Raw genomic sequence first — 19,061 nt, 5'->3', positions numbered from 1 at the left:
ATAAATACTCATAATTCAATTGTCTATTTACCTCGAGATTAGAAAACGCCACAAACCTGAATGAGGGCAACCGGAGAGGTAAAAAAGGAAAGGGAATCTCGTAAAAACATGAACCCTTACTCAAAATGTTCCGTCCGATTAACATCGTTGGCTAAATCCTGTCTGCCGTTAATCTCTATGAAAAGAATGACTTCGTTCTATTGTTTACTTTGTTCTTAGTAGACGAAATGACAGATTTTCATCTGACGCCAGCACAATCTCAAAAAAAAAAAGTTCAAATGTGTGTGAAATCTTATGGGACTAAACTGCTAAGGTCATCAGTCCCTAAGCTTACACACTACTTAAACTAAATTATCCTAAGGACAAACACACACACCCATGCCCGAGGGAGGATTCGAACCTCCGCCGGAACCAGCCGCACAGTCCATGACTGCAGCGCCCTGACCGCTCGGCTAATCCCGCGCGGCCACAATCTCAGAATGGTGTCCTGAATGAAGTATGTGCTGAATGACTGATGGTGAAGACAATTGTGTGTGCTTTCTCTCACCATAAGGCTAAGTACAGAGATGTACACAGCCAATGAGAGACGTGCTCAAGGAGGACAGGACACACGAGCACTGGCAGTTGTCGTCACAAGCAAAATGCCCCCCCCCATTTCTAACTACAATTTTTTGGGAATGTCTTTACGTGACTGGTTGCAGGAGGAACTGGCCACAGTTCGCAAATATCTGAATCCTCGATTGGCTACTGTCACCTATCTTCAGATGACTGCCTCGGACTGTAGCGTTTTCTGAGAATCTGACATGTTGAGTGGGAACGCTCAGGTATCACTTGTTTCGCCCACGGGCTCTACACACAGTGTACCCGACGCACTGGATCTTCCCTTACTGCGGGGTGAGTGGCGGATGATGACGCGTTCGCATCGATCGCGGCGGAGGGTCAACGTGGAGGCTGGCAGTCTCACCTCGGTCATTCGTTCTGGGAGTACACAGGTGGTTGCTCTTCAGCAGGCAGATAGCGTTGAGGCCTCGAAAGAAAGAGAACGTGCACTCGGTATGTCTGTCGTGGGCCCTTGTACGAGACACGGAGGCACTGCCAGCGCTCATCGACCATGCAGGCTGCAGTTTTCTGCAAGTTGTGGCTCACGGTGGCACTAGCGACGCCTTTAGCTTGGGTTCTGAGACCATCCTCACACAAGCGGCTGGCGAAAGTACTGAAGTCTGCTGGCCTCGTATACAAGGTGCAAGCTGAGCTCGCAATTTGCCTCACCTTTCCCAGTGCTGATAGGGATCCTTTGGCTTGGAGTCGAGTGAAGAGTACGAAACCAAAGGCTTAGAGGACTCTGTGACAGTCTTTGCTGCAGATTTCTTGATTTGGAGGCTTGAATGACTCTTCTTGGTCCACTACACAAACGAAGCAGCTACTACGGTAGCTAGTACTTGTGGAATGCACATAGCGGTTTTTAGACTTGGCGGTTGTTTCAAGTACTCCGATGAACACTCACCAGCCGACACACAGATAGTGAAATCAGATCACGTTCATAGTAAGGACACCTCGATTCTTCAAATTTTGACAGTAAAATATCGAAGTAATCATTTCCGAATTCATCGCCCTCTAAGTAACTGGTCGCATTCTAATTATTCGAGGGACCTAGAGCTGGCTGAAACACGAAGCAAAAGCTCCGAAATGTTTAGCAAGTCATTCAACGTTATGGGAGAGACAGATCAGACGCCACTGAAGTGGAGCGTTCAATGCTATCAACAGAATTATTGTTTCTATTGAGATCAAATTTGAGTGTGACTAATATGCTCTCTGGAAGCACACAAGTTAAGGTACAACATGATTTTATCGGCCGCCCGATTCCGCCGTGGCTGTTTTAGGTTCATTCAAAGAAAGTCTATGCCCAGTAAATCATACAACATTAGTTGGAGGCGACTTGAGCCTCCCGAGTACAGCCTGGGATGTCTATGGATTCACTGCACGGTTGTGAAGCACTGTTCAACAAGTTTTCCATAAACTGTCTTGAGGAGATTGATACCTCACAAACCGGATTGGGACAATTTTAAGAGAAAACACATTGACGTGAACCCGCGTATTTCGTCATTTGTTGTTACATGGAATACACTTTATTGCTTAACAACAATCACTACTATTACAAATTAAATAGCCTTGTCAAAAATAAATAACAGCGCTCACAATAATTTAAAGATCTTGAACTGGAACAATTCATTAATGAAAAAACTTTAACAATTTATACCATCAAGAACAGGGATCAAAACTACGAATGCACAGATGCAAGTAAGAAGTCACAACAACTAGCTGTGACTGCAAGATGGTTCAACAAACTAAGTTTTGCCAGTAAAATGAATTAAAAATGACTGCCACTGAAAGTGCTAGCAATTCCCAAGCATAGATAAAATTTTAAACAAATAGACAACGCCCACCTGAAATACAGAAATAATACAAGTCAGGCCACTGACTGACGCTGTAGAAAAGCACTTAGGGTTTATAAACCTTAATAAAATCCCTTAAGGAATACAATACACAATCTCCCAAAATAATGGTACTGGTACACACACCAGCAGAAAAATTAATAATGACCCTTAAATAAATACAGAATCCCTCAAAATACAATAAAGTTAACAAATTACAGCGGTGGCTGTTATATCCAACAGGCAAGACGCAGCTAAGTTCACAATGAATGGAGTTAGCTAATGGCTGTGGATGAAAAAAAAAAAAAAAAAAAAAAAAAAAACCTTCATACTCATAAGTAAAAACAAGTAATTAAAGAGCAAATATAGTCAGAAGGAATTTCGCATTTGCAGAATACCCCTTAAAGTTTAAATTTTTGGTGAATTCACAATTCTCCGTAGATCAATAGTTCCGGAATTAATTAGCGATACTTCGCCGTGACACGTATCAAACTACCAAATTCACGTAGCTTGAGCCAGTACGAGGCGGCTGATAGAGGCGTCTAATTGCGGGCTAACCTAGGTGTCGGACGACGACTGAAAAAAGTGTCGTCGCAGCAGAAAGAAAACACTTCTCTGCTCCGGGCCCAGAAAACATGACTGCGTCATCCGCTGTCCGACCAACTCTGCCAACTCATGTCGGAAGGGAAAAGCGATCTGGCCGAAGTAGGGTACAGACGAGAATGTTTAGAATGCAGGCAATATTAAGTTATTCCGGAAGTGACTACACATACGAATTACAAGCTTAACAGTCCTTAAAATTATTAGAAAACTAACAAGGTGAAACATCAGCACCTACAAATCAAATTACTATGGTCTTCAATAAAGGCTGGCTCTGAGCACTATGGGACTTAACATCTGTGGTCATCAGTCCCCTAGAACTTAGAACTACTTAAACCGAACTAACCTAAGGACATCACACACATTCATGCCCGAGGCAGGATTCGAACCTGCGACCGTAGCAGTTCTTCAATAAAGACTATGTTGCAATTTCAGTCTCATCAATTCAATTTAGAACAGAGAATGCTCGTACACTTGCAAAAAATATGGCCTCCACTCAAGTACGCAGATGCCGTGTCTTCCTGGACTCCAAGCAGGGGTGTTATTGCCTCCAATTCATACAGGCGATCTTTCAGCTACCGTAAAATTTGAGCTTGCACAATTAGCCTGGAGCTTGCTGACCAGATCGCACGCGGTATCCGCTGCTCTTCCCGCAACTCGCCGCTATGAATCCTTAATCCAGCCGGGAAAACTTTCCTCCGACCAATTTAAGCCTCGCGGCTCCTCGAGGCCCGTACCGGATAGCAGGAGTCCTCCAAAGCAGCAACCTGCCAGCCGTATGGCCTCCAGCTAATTGTCAGTCCCAGGGCCCGCCAAAACACAAAAAACCGCACCCTCCTCGTCCAAAGACCGTAGCCTGTGATATATGATCAGGATTTATATCTACAGCCCAGGAAGTTAGTGGCACCAGCAAAATGCCATGCCACCCAAAATTAAAGACGCCACATAGACAACCCACACGCAATGGAAATATTTTACACCTTGTAATTATAAACAGACCTGACCTTATCCACGGTGTGAGTACAGAGACAGGTAATAGTGATTACGATGTCATCATAGCGACGGTTGTTACTTAAGTCAATAATTCAGCCAAGAAGTCCAGCAAAATACTTGTGCCAATAAGAGCAGATAACAGTTGTTAGCACCCTCTTGAACAATGAAGTATCATTTCGTTACAGTATGACGGATGTAGAGGAACTTTGGGTAAAATAGGAGCGGCCTGTAAATTGAGCTCTGGAGAAGTATGTGTCCAATGAGTGGATTAATACGAAAAAGACCCACTGTGGTTTGTCAACAAAATTCTGAAACGACTGAGGAAGCAAATCCTTTTGCACATTCGGTTCAAGAGAGAATACCCGAATGACGGCAGCCAAAGTTAGTACAGAATCGTGCGCCTGTAAAAAGATCGACGCACGAAGAATATAACTACCACCGTCATACCTTACCAAAAGATCTTGCCGAACCCGAGATTGTTACAGTTGTAAAACTGTTAAGAGTGTCGGAGGCTTCTATCCAGCGCCTCACTGACCAGTCTGGGGTGGCAGTTCAAGATAACAAAGAGGAAGCGGAAATTTTAAATTTCACGTTTAAGAAACCATTCACACTGGAGAAAAGTGAAACATACCTTCTTTTGGCCTTTGCGCATTGGTATTGAGGAACGGACAACATAATAATAGGCATCACTGATGGTTCTTTTTTTACTTACGCCATACCCTCTGCCGCTTAATCCTGTCCCTTCTTCTTGTCAGTGTTTGCCATATATTCGTTTCCTCTCCGATCCTGTCTTTACCTTATCATGATGATCATGAAGTCCCATAATCCGTGACGGAGCGTAGGGGAACGATGCGGGAGACCCGCACCGCCGTACTAGGCGATGAATGATGATGATGTTGATGTTGAGGACGACGCAACAACACCCAGTCATCTCGAGGCAGGAAAAATCCTTGACCCCGCCGGGAATCGAACCTGGGACCCCGTGCTCGGGAAGCGAGAACGCTACCGCGAGACCACGAGCAGCGGACTTTATCAGTCCACCTAATTTTCAACTTCTCAGATGTTTCAATTCCCTTCTGTTCCGGTTTTTTCACAGTCCATGTTTCACTGCCATATAACGCTGTGCTCCAAACGTACGTTGTCAGAAATACAAGTAGACTTCTCTTGGCAAGGAATGCCCTTTTTGTCAGTGCTAGTCAGCTTTTTATGTCCTCCTTGCACCGTCCATGATGGGTAATTTTACGCGTAGTTAGCAGACCTGCTTAACTTCGTCTACTACGTGATTCCCAATTCTGATGTTAAGTTTCTCATAGTTCTCATTTCTGCTACTTCTCATTACTTTCATCTTTCGTCGATTTACTCTCAATCCATGTAGTGTATTCATTAGACTGTTCATTCCATTCATCAGGTCCTGTAATTCTTCTACACTGTCACTGAGGATAATAATGCCATCAATGGGTCTTATCATTGATATTCTTTCACTCTGAATTTTAATTCCGCTCTTGAAACTGTTTTTCCGTCACTGCTATTTCGATGAAAAGGAAGAAAAACTAAATTGCTTTCTCATAACCTTTTTAAGCCGAGCACTTCGTTCTTGGACTTTCAGTGTTGTTATTCCCTCTTGGCTCTCGTACATGTTGTACATCATCAGTCTCTCCCTGTAGCTACCCCTATTTTCCTCAGAATTTGGAATATCCTGCACCACTTGAGATTTTCGAACGCCTTTTCCAGCCAGGCAAATCCACTGAACGCGTCTTGATTTTTCTTTAATTTTGCATCCATTATCAACCGCAGCGTGAGAACTGTCTCTCTCGTGCACTTACTTTTCCTAAAGCCTAACTGATTGTCATCTGATACGTCTTCAATTTTCTTTTTAATTCTTCTGCATATTATTCTTGTCAGTAACTTGGATGCATGAGGTGCTAAGCTGATAGCGGGATAATTCTCGCAATTTTCAGATCTCGCAGTCTTCGGAATAGTGCGGATGATATTTTTCCGAAAGTGGTGTGGTATATCGCCAGACTCATACATCCTGTACACCAAAGTGAACAGTCGTTTTGTTGCCACTTCCCCAAATGATTTCAGAAATTTTGATGGAATGATATCTATCCCATCTGCCTCATTTCATTTTAAGTCTTCCAAAGCTTTTTTAAATTTCGATTATAGTACTGTATCCCCTATTTCCTCTCTATCGACTCCTGTTACTTCCTCTATAACATCATCAAGTCTCTCCCCTAACAGAGGCTTTCAATATGCTCTTTCCACCTACTAGCTCTCTCCTCTGCATTTAACAATGGAATTTCCAGTTCACTCTTACCGTTACCAAGCCAGCTTATAATTTCACCGAAATTAGATTATATGTGCTGAGTCAGTAATTAAGATAATCATTTCTTTTTCGATTTCTTCGCGTTATTCTTGCAGGCATTTCGCCTTAGTTTTCCTGCACTTCCTATTTATTTCATTCCCAAGCGACTTAGATTTCTGTATTCCTGAGTTTCCCTGAAGATTTTTCTACTTCCTTCATTCACCGATCATTTAAACTATTTTTTCTGTTGCCTATGGCTTCTTCGGAGTTATCTTTTTACCTATGTTTTTCTTTCCACCTTCTTTTTAGAGATTTCCATAGATTTCCATTCCTCTTCAATTGAGCTGCCTACTGAACTATTCCTTTTCGCAGTATCTATGAGATCGATGACCTCGCTGTCTGGTCTCCTCCCCCAATCAATCCAACTTCGCAAGCTTCCCTACGGTACCTGGTGGAGGGTGCACTTCGCCACCACTAGTCATTTCTTTTTCTGTTCCATTCGCAGACAGAACGAGGGTAAAACGAATGTCTACATTACTCCGTATGAGCCCTAGTTTCTCGTATCTTATTTTCGTGGTCCTTACGTACAATGTATGTTGGAGACAACAGACTCGTTCTGCAGTCATCTTCAAATGCCGGTTCTCTAAATTTTCTCAGTAGTGTGCCTCGAAGCGAAAATCGCGTTCCCTGCATTAATTCCCATTTGAGTTCCCGAAACATCTCCGTGTTGCTCGAACCTACCAGTAACAAAACTAGCTGCCCGCCTCTGAATTGCTTCGACGTATTCCTTTAATCCGAACTGTTACGAATCCAAAACACTCTAGCAGTAATCAAGAACAGGTTTCACTGGCGTCCTACTAGCAGTCTCCTGTACAGATGCACCGCACGTTCCTAGAATTCTTCTAATAAACCGAAATCGACCACTAGCCTATCCTATCACAATCCTCTCATGCTCGTTCCATTTCACATCGCTTTGCAACGCTACGCTCAGATGTTTAAACAATGTGACTGCGTCAAGCAGGACACTACGGGAGCTGTATCCGAACATTTTAGGTTTGTTCCGCCAACTCATCCGCATTATCTTACATTTTTCTACATTTATAACTAGCTGCCACTCATCACACCAACTAGAAATTTTGGCTTAGTCATCCTGTATCCTCATATAGCGACGCCTTACCGCACACCACGGTACCATCAGCAGTCAACTGCCCACCATGTCTGCGTGTGGGGTACCGAGCTAGCTCCTCAAGACAGTTTTCAGGTAACGTACTCAAAAGTATTTCGCATGACCGTCTGTCTGTAGCTCACGCAGTGAATCCTTAGGCATCCCAGTTTGTACTCGGTAGGTTAAAGTCGCCTACAACTTGTATTACTCGACGTGGATATTTCTACATCTACATCTACATCCATACACCGCAAGCCACCTGACATGGTGTGGCGGAGGGTACCTTGAGTACCTCTATCGGTTCTCCCTTCTATTCCAGTCTCGTATTCTTCGTGGAAAGAAAGATTGTCGGTATTCCCCTGTGTGGGCTCTAATCACTCCGATTTTATCCTCATGGTCTCTTAGCGAGATATACATAGGAGGGAGCAATATACTGCTTGACTTCTCGGTGAAGGTACGTTCTCGAAACTTCAACAAAAGCCCGTACCGAGCTACTGAGCGTCTCTCCTTGCAAAGTCTTCCACTGGAGTTTATCTATCATCTCCGTAACGCTTTCGCGATTTCTAAATGATCCTGTAATGAAGCGCGCTGCTCTCCGTTGGATCTTCTCTATCTCCTCCATCAACCCCATCTGGTACGGATCCCACACCGGTGAGCAGTATTCAAGCAGTGGGCGAACAGGTGTACTGTAACCTACTTCCTTTGTTTTTGGACTGCATTTCCTTAGGATTTTTCCAATGAATTTCAGTCTGGCATCTGCTTTACCGACAATTAATTTTATATGGTCATTCCATTTTAAATCACTGCTAATGCCTACTCCCAGATAATATATGGAATTAACTGCTTCCAGTTGCTGACCTGCTTATATTGTAGCTAAATGATAAAGGATCTTTCTTTCTATGTATTCGCAGCACATTACATTTGTCTACATTGAGATTCAATTGCCATTCCCTGTACCATGCGTCAATTCGTTGCAGATCCTCCTGCATTTCAGTACAATTTTCCATTCTTACAACCTCTCGATATACTACAGCATCATCCGCAAAAAGCCTCAGTGAACTTCCAATGTTATCCACAGGGTCACTTATATATATTGTGAATAGCAACGGTCCTACAACACTCCCCTGCAGCACACCTGAAATCACTCTTACTTCGGAAGACTTCTCTCCATTGAGAATGACATGCTGCGTTCTGTTTTCTAGGAACTCTTCAATCCAATCACACAATTGGTCTGATAGTCCATATGCTCTTACTTTGTTCATTAAACGACTGTGGGGAACTGTATCAAACGCCTTGTGGAAGTCAAGAAACACTGCATCTACCTGTGAACCCGTGACTATGGCCCTCTGAGTCTCGTGGACGAATAGCGCGAGCTGGGTTTCACACGATCGTCTTTTTCGAAACCCATGCTGATTCCTACAGAGTAGATTTCTAGTCTCCAGAAAAGTCATTATACTCGAACATAATACGTGTTCCAAAATTCTACAACTGATCGACGTTAGAGATATAGGTCTATAATTCTGCACATCCGTTCGACGTCCCTTCTTGGAAACGGGGATGAACTGTGCCCTTTTCCAATCTTTTGGAACGCTATGCTCTTCTAGAGAGCTACGGTACACCGCTGCAAGAATGGGGGAAGTTCCTTCGCGTACTCTGTGTAAAATCGAGTTGGTATCCCATCAGGTCCAGCGGCCTTCCCTCTTTTGAGCGATTTTAATTGTTTTTCAATCCCTCTGTCATCTATTTCGATATCTACCATTTTGTCATCTGTGCGAAAATCTAGAGAAGGAACTACAGTGCAGTCTTCCTGTGTGAAACAGCTTCTACTACTTTGTCGCGTCTCAGGAGGCGTCTTGTCGGGCCAAGGGAGGGAATTCTCTAACCTAAAAAACCCCCCTGTGCACTCCACACGTACTCCGCTACCCTTGTAGCCGCTTCCTACGTGTAGTGCACGCCTCACCTATTCAGGAGGACCCTACATTTCTCCACCCGATAGCGGAGGTCGAGAAATTTGCACCCCAGATCTCCGCAGAATCGTCTGAGCCTCTGGTTTAAGCCTTCCACTCGGCTCCAAACCAGAGGACCGCGATCGGTTCTGGGAACGATAGTTAGCTCAGATTCCACCCCGCGAGCGAGGCTTTCCGCCTTCACCAACTCCGCCAACCGCCTGTACGAACCGAGGATGACCTCTGAACCCAGACGGCAGGAGTCATTGGTGCCAACATGAGCAACAATTTGCAGTCGGGTGCACCCAGTGCTCTCTATTGCCGCCGGCAGAGCCTCCTCCACATCTCGGATGAGACCCCCCCAGCAAGCAGACAGAGTGAACACTGGCCTTCTTCCCCGACGTTTCCGCTATTTACCTAAGGGGCTCCCAGCACCCACCTAACACTGGAGCTCCCAATCATTAATAAGCCGCTCCTCCCCGTGTGCCTGCTCGGACCTTGCTGAAGGAGCGGCCACATGTCCACTCACAGGCAGAGCGGGCGACGCCACACGGCCAGTCTCCACATTGACCCTCCGCCTCGTGCGACGCGAACGCCGCTGAACCCGCCACTCCCCTAGGAGAGAGGGTGGCCCAACCGCGCCCTGTACCAGCGAAGATGTCTCGACAGCAGGGACCGTGGGTGAAGCATGTAACACCTCGGGTGTACCATGCGACGCACCAGAGTCCCCACTGCCGCTACACTCCGAGGCAGCAGCCTGAAGACGGCTGACCGCGGCCATCAGCACGTTCAGCTGTTCGCGAACAGTGGCCAGCTCCTCCTGCGTCCGTACACAACAGTCACACATCCTATCCATCCTAAGAAATCAACAATTTACTGTAGAGAGTTAATCAACTTTTAACTAGACTGCCAATTCACTATAGGCGGCTGATAGCTGACTAATCTGTGGTTACTAGACACTTCTTGTTGGAAACGATGAAAATAAGCACTGTCTGTCTCTGGATTGTATTCAAAACAGACACGAAATCTATGGAACACTATTACTAGTACTCGAAAATTAAAGCTTCCTAAAAGCAAAATCACACAGAAAAAAAGTGGCAAGTAAGAAAAACACAGTCAATACTTAAATTTACGTGGCTTGCTGCACAGCAGATGTGAAGCGGACGGCAGTTACGACGATACTTTCCGCGGTAATGACAGCAGACTTTCTTTGAATGACTCAAGAACTGTAATAGAGGAGTCGGGTGGCCAGTACAAAAATGCAACAAATAACTTGGTTTCACCTGCACCTGCTATAAGTGACTACTTTACTGTCGCACGCAGCTTCAACCTCAATGGCGATAATATTTTGTCAACTGCAATGAACTCTCTCCCTTCTACGGCCTCTTATCTAGCTTTCCGATATACGTTCAGCAGCTTGCTAAACATCTCAGAGCTTCCCACTTTGGGTTTCAATCACCTCTCGGTCCCAAGATTAATTTGAGAATGAGAATTGTCCTGGAGGGCAGTAAATTCGGGAACTTTACTATGAATACTTCGACAGTTTGCTGATAAAATTTTGATAGTCGAAGTGTCTGTACTCAGACTTTCTTCGTGCTTATTGGCTGGCGACGGTTCATCAGATCACCTGAAACTACTGTCTAGCCTAAAAAAACCTCATGTGCACTCTACAACAAGTCTGCAACCCGAATAGCTGCTTCCTTTGTGTAGCGTACCCGTGTCCTATCAAGGGGAGTCCTACAAATCCTCACACGATAACGATAATCTAGAAATCTGCATCCAGGATCATTACATAGTCGACGAATCCTTTTGCTCCGACCCTCCACTCGGCCTCAGAGGCTGGCCTCAGCAGCCAGAGACAATGGTCATCTGTGTGTGAGCTACGCCTGCGTGAATGCGGATGTGTGGGGGAAGCTTAAGCGTTTAGTAGTATTTTGTTGTGCCTGCTTGTGACCTATCATCATTATTCCATCCTGGATTTTCCATTATTTAATACTTCTTCTTTACCCATAAAAGTGTTATATCATCTGTTTGTTACCAAACGTTTTATTTTACCCTCGTATCGAGGGTCCACTTACTTTTGAGGCCTTTGCCCTCGGCAGTGCAAGCGACGTCGGAGTCTGAGACGAGACACTCATGGTCCTTCCTGAACACATGTTCATTGACATGCACCTGCTGTACATCGGCTTTGAATGTGGTGATGCAGCCACTGGCCACGGCTAGAAATGTCACATACAAGACCAAGTTCTGCATTTTGACACTACTTGCAAATGTTCGCCGTTGACTGCTGCTGTGCGAACTTATATTCCCTTATATACTACGGGAAACGACTTCTAATATGAATGACGTACTACAAGGAATTTCTGAGAAGACCTAGTGACCCCATGTTTAATGCATTAAGAGGTGGCGTTGTTTGGTAATTTTTCCTCTATAACAAGGAAAATGCACAAGCATCATAAAATTACATCCGCCTGTGGCTTTCTGCAAAGAGCGTAACTCATATTGTGCATGGATTATCCGTTCTTGGAAACTAATTTTTCTTAAATCCTTCAAGTAGCACAAGCATGCGCCTTCAGGTTGCTCCTATATCCACAACTGACAATTAGACATTCTACTAATTGTACTAACAGTCCAAAAGTCATCATCGTTCAAAGTTCTATTCTCTACATTTAAATAAGTCGCATTTTTGTCTTTGGTAATGTGATGTATCGAGTCCTATATGTGGAGCTGAACCTATATTTTGTAATGAACGAGCACACCGCTCTCCTGGCCGTATGGAAGTTTACGAGACTGGAGCCGCTACTTCTCTATAAAGTAGCCCCTCAATTTGCCTCACAAGGGCTGAGTTCATCTCACTTGCCAACAGCGCTCGGCAGACCGAATGCTCACCCATCCAAGTGCTAACCCAGCCCGACAGTGCTGATACGACGAGAACCGGTGTTACCACTGCGGTAAGGCCGTTGGCATTCAGAGTGTTTTAGTTAACCGTATTATTACTAGCCACCGCAGTGTCCAAGAAGGCGATACTCCACCTGGTCCTCGAAAACCGTCGTATCATAATCAACAGGACGGTGGAAAAAGTGAAAATCAGTCATGGATCAGTTTTAAGCATGTTGCACGAAGATTTGAACATGGCAAAGATCCGCGCTGGCTGGGTTCCGCGAAATATAAATTAAACTAAACTCCCTCCGAATCGAGACAGCCGCGCATATTTTGCAGCTGTCTTAGGACATTCCAAATGATGTATTCTGGAATACGATCACCATGGACCAGAGCTGGATGCAGCACTATAAACCTGAGACAAAGAAGCAGTGCAAACAGTGGAGACATGTTGATTCACAACCACCGAAAAAGGCGAAAACCGAACCATCAAAGGATAAGGCGATGCTGAATGCACTTACAGACTTCCATGGGATGTAGCTAATAGACTATGCTCGTATGGGGCACACTCGAATCTACCGACAAGGTGACGGTTGATTGTCAAGACGAAACGCCTGGGGTGGGAGCTGTCAAGGAGTGGGTTTTTGCTTCACGGCAACGCCCCAGCTCAATCTGCATGGGACTCTGTCACACATTCTACTTCTGTGGGCTATAAGATTTTGCCTGATTACCCGTATCCCCCTGACAGTGCTTTCTTACTCTTCCCTTGGATGAAGAAACTTTTGTGTGGTAAATATTTCCCGGATGACAGAGACGTGATTTTCGAGATGGAAAGTTTCCAGAACTGCCAACACGCAAAATTCTACACCCAATGTATTCGACAAACCATCCATCGCTGGTGAAACTGTATCACATCGAAAGGCGAATATGTGCAGAAGGGCTAACACCGTCATGTTTCATCGTCGCAGCTCAATTCCTCAGGAGATAAATAAAAAGGCACGCATGATATAACCTTCCACATGTGACATAACTATCTCAATGCAAAGAAAGCTTCTGATATGAACTTTTCTTCTACTTCCATGATGGCGTCCATGTACACTGAATTACTTTCAACAAGAGTAAGCTGCCATCTTCAGATCCACAGAGTACCGTTACGAAATCACGCTGTGCAATAAACCACAGGTTGGTTTCCGTGCCATCGAAACGGACTCATAATAAAAAATAGTCATGTCTTCATATTTTTAACGTTCTATTCTCTTTTTAGTATGAGTTCATTTATCAATCATAATAAAACTAGCTGTTTATTAGAGTTTTTAATGTTCTACTCTCTGTTTATTATGAGCCCATTTCGATGGTGCGAAAACAAACGTGTAATTTATTGCCCAGGATGACTTCACATAAAGATGGCAGCTTAGTCCTGTCGAAAATCGAGGCAATTAAAAACTTCATATCAGAATCTTTCTTTTCATTGAATTAACTAACCGCTCTTCAGTTGACAATGTCAGGTATTTACATAACTATCTGTTTTTGGAAGGCAAATACGCGTTCAATGAAAGTGCCACATGTATCTCCTGTCACTCGTCGACACACGTATTTATTAAACCATGTAAAGCTACGTTGCTCTGAGATAAGAAGTCAGACTGTCCGACAAACAGAAGAATGCCTTCGAGTGATGTATAAGAACCAAGCAACAGAAAAGAAATGTTTCAGAACTATTCTATCTTCGTCTAAATCATTTACTTTCTAAAAGCAGTATTTCAATATGACTGTTTTCCTGTTGATATCATACTTCCCTGGCCGGAACACCAGACCACCTGTCGTCCCTTATTCACAAAATGCTTCAACCAAAAGGCAGTGGCAAAATGACTCACACCTGGACGGCCGCACCAAACGAGTAAAAATTGTGACAACACGGTGCTCGCAGCGCACGTTGTGTCCTGTGTTGCATCTAGAGTACGGACGGACCATGGAATTTTTTTTTAAAAAAAAACGTGTTTCCGTCTCCGGAGTGAGAATAACAAATGGGGAGATGAATATCTCCAAGCTGTTTGTAATGAGAAGAAAAGATTGTGCGTTGGATTCAATGACGGACGTTTACGTATGTGGCATCCAACAGAAAATCGGCGTCCACCACAGTGTATCAAACAGCAGCATACAGGACAACCTCTGGGCATCTTGCGGTATGGATGACAGGCTGACAGACACCGCACACCTCTTTTATAGGCTGAAGTTGTAGCAACTTGCCCATTCTGATCCTGAAAAACTACTGAGAAAATTTCTTCTAAGAGGACAATAATAGTAGTCAAGTTTCTGGTCGGAAATATAAATATATTATTATAGTTTTCTACATGCGTAGTAGGAGTCCCTTATAAAGGGTGAGTCACGGAAGACCCAACACTCCTTTTATTTCTTGAAGGGTTACGCACATCGAAACGCGGCTTCGGCAAATGTTAGAGCGTCGAAAGGCACGTATTTTTCTTTTCCTATTTCTTATGTTTTTAGCGCTGGTATCAATTGAGGTACTGAAAGAAGTAGGTTTCTTTAAATGGAACCGTATACTTTTTATAAAACCATTCGAGAGCTCTTGAGAAGACAACAGCTTTGATATAGCCTTTACGAATATTGACTTTTAAGCCTGTAGTAAACAAAAAATCGAGAGAAGTTCAAGTATTTGCGAACACGGTGCCTAAAATCTGCATTACCGGTGCTAACACCACCAAGCAAACCTCTCGTGCTATGCTGCGTCAAATGTCAACACATTTGCCTGTTACTTGTCTGCCCTGCAGGCCGCGCACATTCCTGCTTTAAAATTCGTTGCGTGCAGACATGTACACCATTGAGGAGAAGTTGGGTATACTACTTTTACACTGAAGAGCCAAAGAAACTGTTACAGGCATGCGTATTCAAATACAGGGATATGTAAACAGACAGAATACGGCACTGCAGTCGGCAACGCCTATGTAAGAAAACAAGTGGCTGGTGCAGTTGTTGGATCGGTGACTGCTGCTGCAGTGGCAGGTTATCAGTATTTAAATGAGTTTGAACTTAGTGTTACAGTCGGCGCACGAGCGATGGGACACAGCATCTCCTAGGTAGCGATGAAGTGGGGACTTTCCCGTTTGAGCATTTCACGAGTGTACCGTGAATATCAGGAATCCGGTAAAACATCAAATCTCCGACATCGCTGCGGCAGAAAAAAGATCCTGCAAGAGTGGGACGGACGACGACTGAAGAGAATCGTTCAACTTTACACAAGTGCAACCCTTCCGCAAATTACTGCAGATTTCAATGCTAGGCCATCAACAAGTGTCAGCGTGCGAACCATTCAACGAAACAGCGTCAATATGGGCTTTAGAAGCCGAAAGCCCACTTTTCTACTCTTGATGACTGCACGACGCAAAGCTTTACGTCTCGCCCGGGCCCGTCAACATCGACATTAGACTGTTGATGACTGGAACCGTGTTGCCTGGTCGGACGAGTCTCGTTTCAAATTGTATCGAACGGAGGGACGTCTACGGTTATGGAGACAACTTAATGAATCCATTTACCCTGCATGTCAGCAAGGGACTGTTCAATCTGGTGTGCGACGTGTGCAGTTGGAGTGATATGGGACCCCTGATACGTCTAGATACGACTAGGACAAGTGACGCGTACGTAAGCATCCTGTCTGATCACCTGCATCCATTCATGTCCATTGTGAATTCCGACGGATTTGGGCAATTACAACAGGACAATGCGACACCCCCCTCTATAATTGCTATAGAGTGGATTCAGGAACACTCTTCTGAGTTTAGAACCTTCGCTGTCCACCAAACTTCCCAGACACGAACATTACTGAGCATATCTGGGATGCCTCGCAATGTGCTTGTTCACAAGAGATCTCCACCCCTTCGTACTCCGACGTGTTTATGGACAGCCCTGCAGGATTCATTATGTCAATTCCCTCCAGCATTGCTTCAGACATTAGTCGAGTCAATGTTAAGGGGGTGGGGGCCCTACACGATATTAGTCAGGTATACCAGTTTCTTTATCTCTTCAGTGTAATATCCCAGTGGAACCGCCGGACCATCAAGTTTATAAGCAACCATTACTCGTACGAGGAATAACAACTAAACGCCAGGTGGTACCCACAAGTTAACTGACGGCAGCCAGGGACTTGGATTCAGGATTTACACGGTCACACAGAGTTCTCTGGCAAACTTCCAAACCAAACTTCTACATTTCTTGGTACCAAACTGACTATTGGCTTCTGTCTCGGGTTCTTCGGCCGACGTTCATCTAATGATTTTACTGACGTTTCGCCAGCACGAGTGGCTGGCATTGTCAAAGCTTCGCCCTCCATTGCCGGTGGTGAACTGGAGCCGAGCTCGCGGCCGCAGACTACAGGGTGTTACAAAAAGGTACGGCCAAACTTTCAGGAAACATTCCTCACACACAAAGAAAGAAAATATGTTATGTGGACATGTGTCCGGAAACGCTTACTTTCCATAGAGCTCATTGCATTACTTCTCTTCAAATCACATTAATCATGGAATGGAAACACGCAGCAACAGAACGTACCAGCGTGACTCCACTTTGTTACAGGAAATGTTCAAAATGTCCTCCGTTAGCGAGGATACATGCATCCACCCTCCGTCGCATGGAATCCCTGATGCGCTGATGCAGCCCTGGAGAATGGCGTATTGTATCACAGCCGTCCACAATACGAGCACGAAGAGTCTCTACACTTGGTACCGGGGTTGCGTAGACAAGAGCTTTCAAATGCCCCCATAAATGAAAGTCAGGAGGGTTGAGGTCAGTAGAGCGTGGAGGAAATGGAATTTGTCCACCTCTACCAATCCATCGGTCACCGAATCTGTTGTTGAGAAGCGTACGAACGCTTCGACTGAAATGTGCAGGAGCTCTCCATCATGCATGAACCACATGTTGTGTCGTACTTGTAAAGGCACATGTTCTAGCAGCACAGGTAGAGTATCCCGTATGAAATCATGATAGCGAGCTGGAAGAACATGGGGCCCAATCAAGACATCACCAACAATGCCTGCCCAAACGTTCACAGAAAATCTGTGTCGATGACGTGATTGCACAATTGCGTGCGGATTCTCGTCAGCCCACACATGTTGATTGTGAAAATTTACAATTTGATCACATTGGAATGTAGCCTCATCCGTAAACAGAACATTTGCACTGAAATGAGGATTGACACATTGTTGGATGAACGATTCGCAGAAGTATACCCGTGGAGGCCAATCAGCTGCTGATAGTGCCTGCACACGCTGTACATGGTACGGAAACAACTGGTTCTCTTGTAGCACTCTCCATACAGTGACGTGGTCAACGTTACCTTGTACAGCAGCAACTTCTCTGACGCTGACATTATTGTTATCGTCAACTGCACGAAGAATTACCTCGTCCATTGCAGGTGTCCTCGTCGTTCTAGGTCTTCCCCAGTCGCGAGACATAGGCTGGAATGTTCCGTGCTCCCTAAGACACCGATCAATTGCTTCGAACGTCTTCCTGCCGGGACACCTTGGTTCTGGAAATCCGTCTCGATACAAACGTACCGCGCCACGGCTATTGCCCCGTGCTAATCCATACATCAAATGGGCATCTGCCACCTCCGCATTTGTAAACACTGCACTGACTGCAAAACCACGTTCGTGATGAACAGTAACCTGTTGATGCTACATTCTGATGTGCTTGATGCTAGTGCTGTAGAGCAATGAGTGGCATATCAACACAAGCACCGAAGTCAACATTACCTTCCTTTAATTGGGCCAACTGGCGGTGAATCGAGGAAGTACAGTACATACTGACGAAACTAAAATGAGCTCTAACATGGAAATTAAGCGTTTCCGGACACATGTCCACATAATATCTTTTCTTTATTCGTGTGTGAGGAATGTTTCCTGAAAGTTTGGCCGTACCTTTTTGTAACACCCTGTACATGTACCGGGCGCGCCACCGTCCGAGGGCTTCTCCGCGGTGCGGTTCTCCTCTTGCTACCTGCGACGGTCGTTCGCTGCAGTGCGGGAAGCCAGGATACGTTGTTGAAGCTGTTCGCGTGTTTTTGTATTTCTACAGCTTCTCTGAACAAGCGCGTTTCATAGTGCTTCTCTACAGTCAGAACTTCCGTGTCGGCGAATTTTACCGTGGTCGGTCTCACTCAGTGCGTACTCTGTCACGGCCGATTTCTCCACCTGCCTCAACCTGCAATGTCGCTTATGTGCTTTGATCCTGGTGTTGATTGTTCGTCCAGTCATTCCAATATAAACTTTTCCGCATGTGCATGGTTGAAATGGCTCTGAGAACTATGGGACTTAACTTCTGTAGTCATCAGTCCCCTAGAACTTAGAACTACTTAAACATATCTAACCTAAGAACATCACACACATCCATGCCCGAGGCAGGATTCGAACCTGCGACCGTAGCGGTCGCGCGGTTCCAGACTGTAGCGCCCAGAACCGCTCGGACATGTGCATGGTATACGGTATATTCCCGACATTGCAAGTGGGTCCCTCTTCTCCTTTGCCGGCCTAAGACACTCTTTGCTCTTCCTTGTTGGTGTGAAGATCGTCTTTACGCCAGGTTTGCGCAATATACGGCCGATTCTGTCCGTCACTCTGGGAATGTATGGCAGGAAGACCGTACCGGTCCGCAGCTCGTGGTCGTGCTTTAGCGTTCTCGCTTCCCGTGCCCGGGTTCCTGGGTTCGATTCCCGGCGGGGTCAGGGACTTTCT

At 45.1% G+C, this 19,061-nt stretch overlaps 1 protein-coding gene across 3 annotated transcripts in view; it reads right to left on the bottom strand.

Moving 5' to 3' along the window:
• Nucleotides 1-19,061, bottom strand: part of LOC124799257 (ejaculatory bulb-specific protein 3-like) — a 74,687-nt gene that overhangs the window by 11,171 nt on the left and 44,455 nt on the right. The window contains exon 1 of one of the 3 annotated variants that reach the window (XM_047262819.1): nucleotides 11,520-11,704. The exons of the other annotated variants lie outside the window; for them this stretch is intronic. Coding sequence (XP_047118775.1) covers nucleotides 11,520-11,694 — 175 coding nt within the window. The 5' untranslated portion in view covers nucleotides 11,695-11,704. Of the gene's footprint in view, nucleotides 1-11,519; nucleotides 11,705-19,061 lie in introns of those variants that run through there. 3 annotated transcript variants of the gene reach the window in all.

The sequence above is a fragment of the Schistocerca piceifrons genome, chromosome 5, assembly GCF_021461385.2.
Source record: "Schistocerca piceifrons isolate TAMUIC-IGC-003096 chromosome 5, iqSchPice1.1, whole genome shotgun sequence".
NCBI classification, from domain to species: domain Eukaryota; kingdom Metazoa; phylum Arthropoda; class Insecta; order Orthoptera; family Acrididae; genus Schistocerca; species Schistocerca piceifrons.
This window is presented reverse-complemented; position numbering and strand designations above follow the sequence as displayed.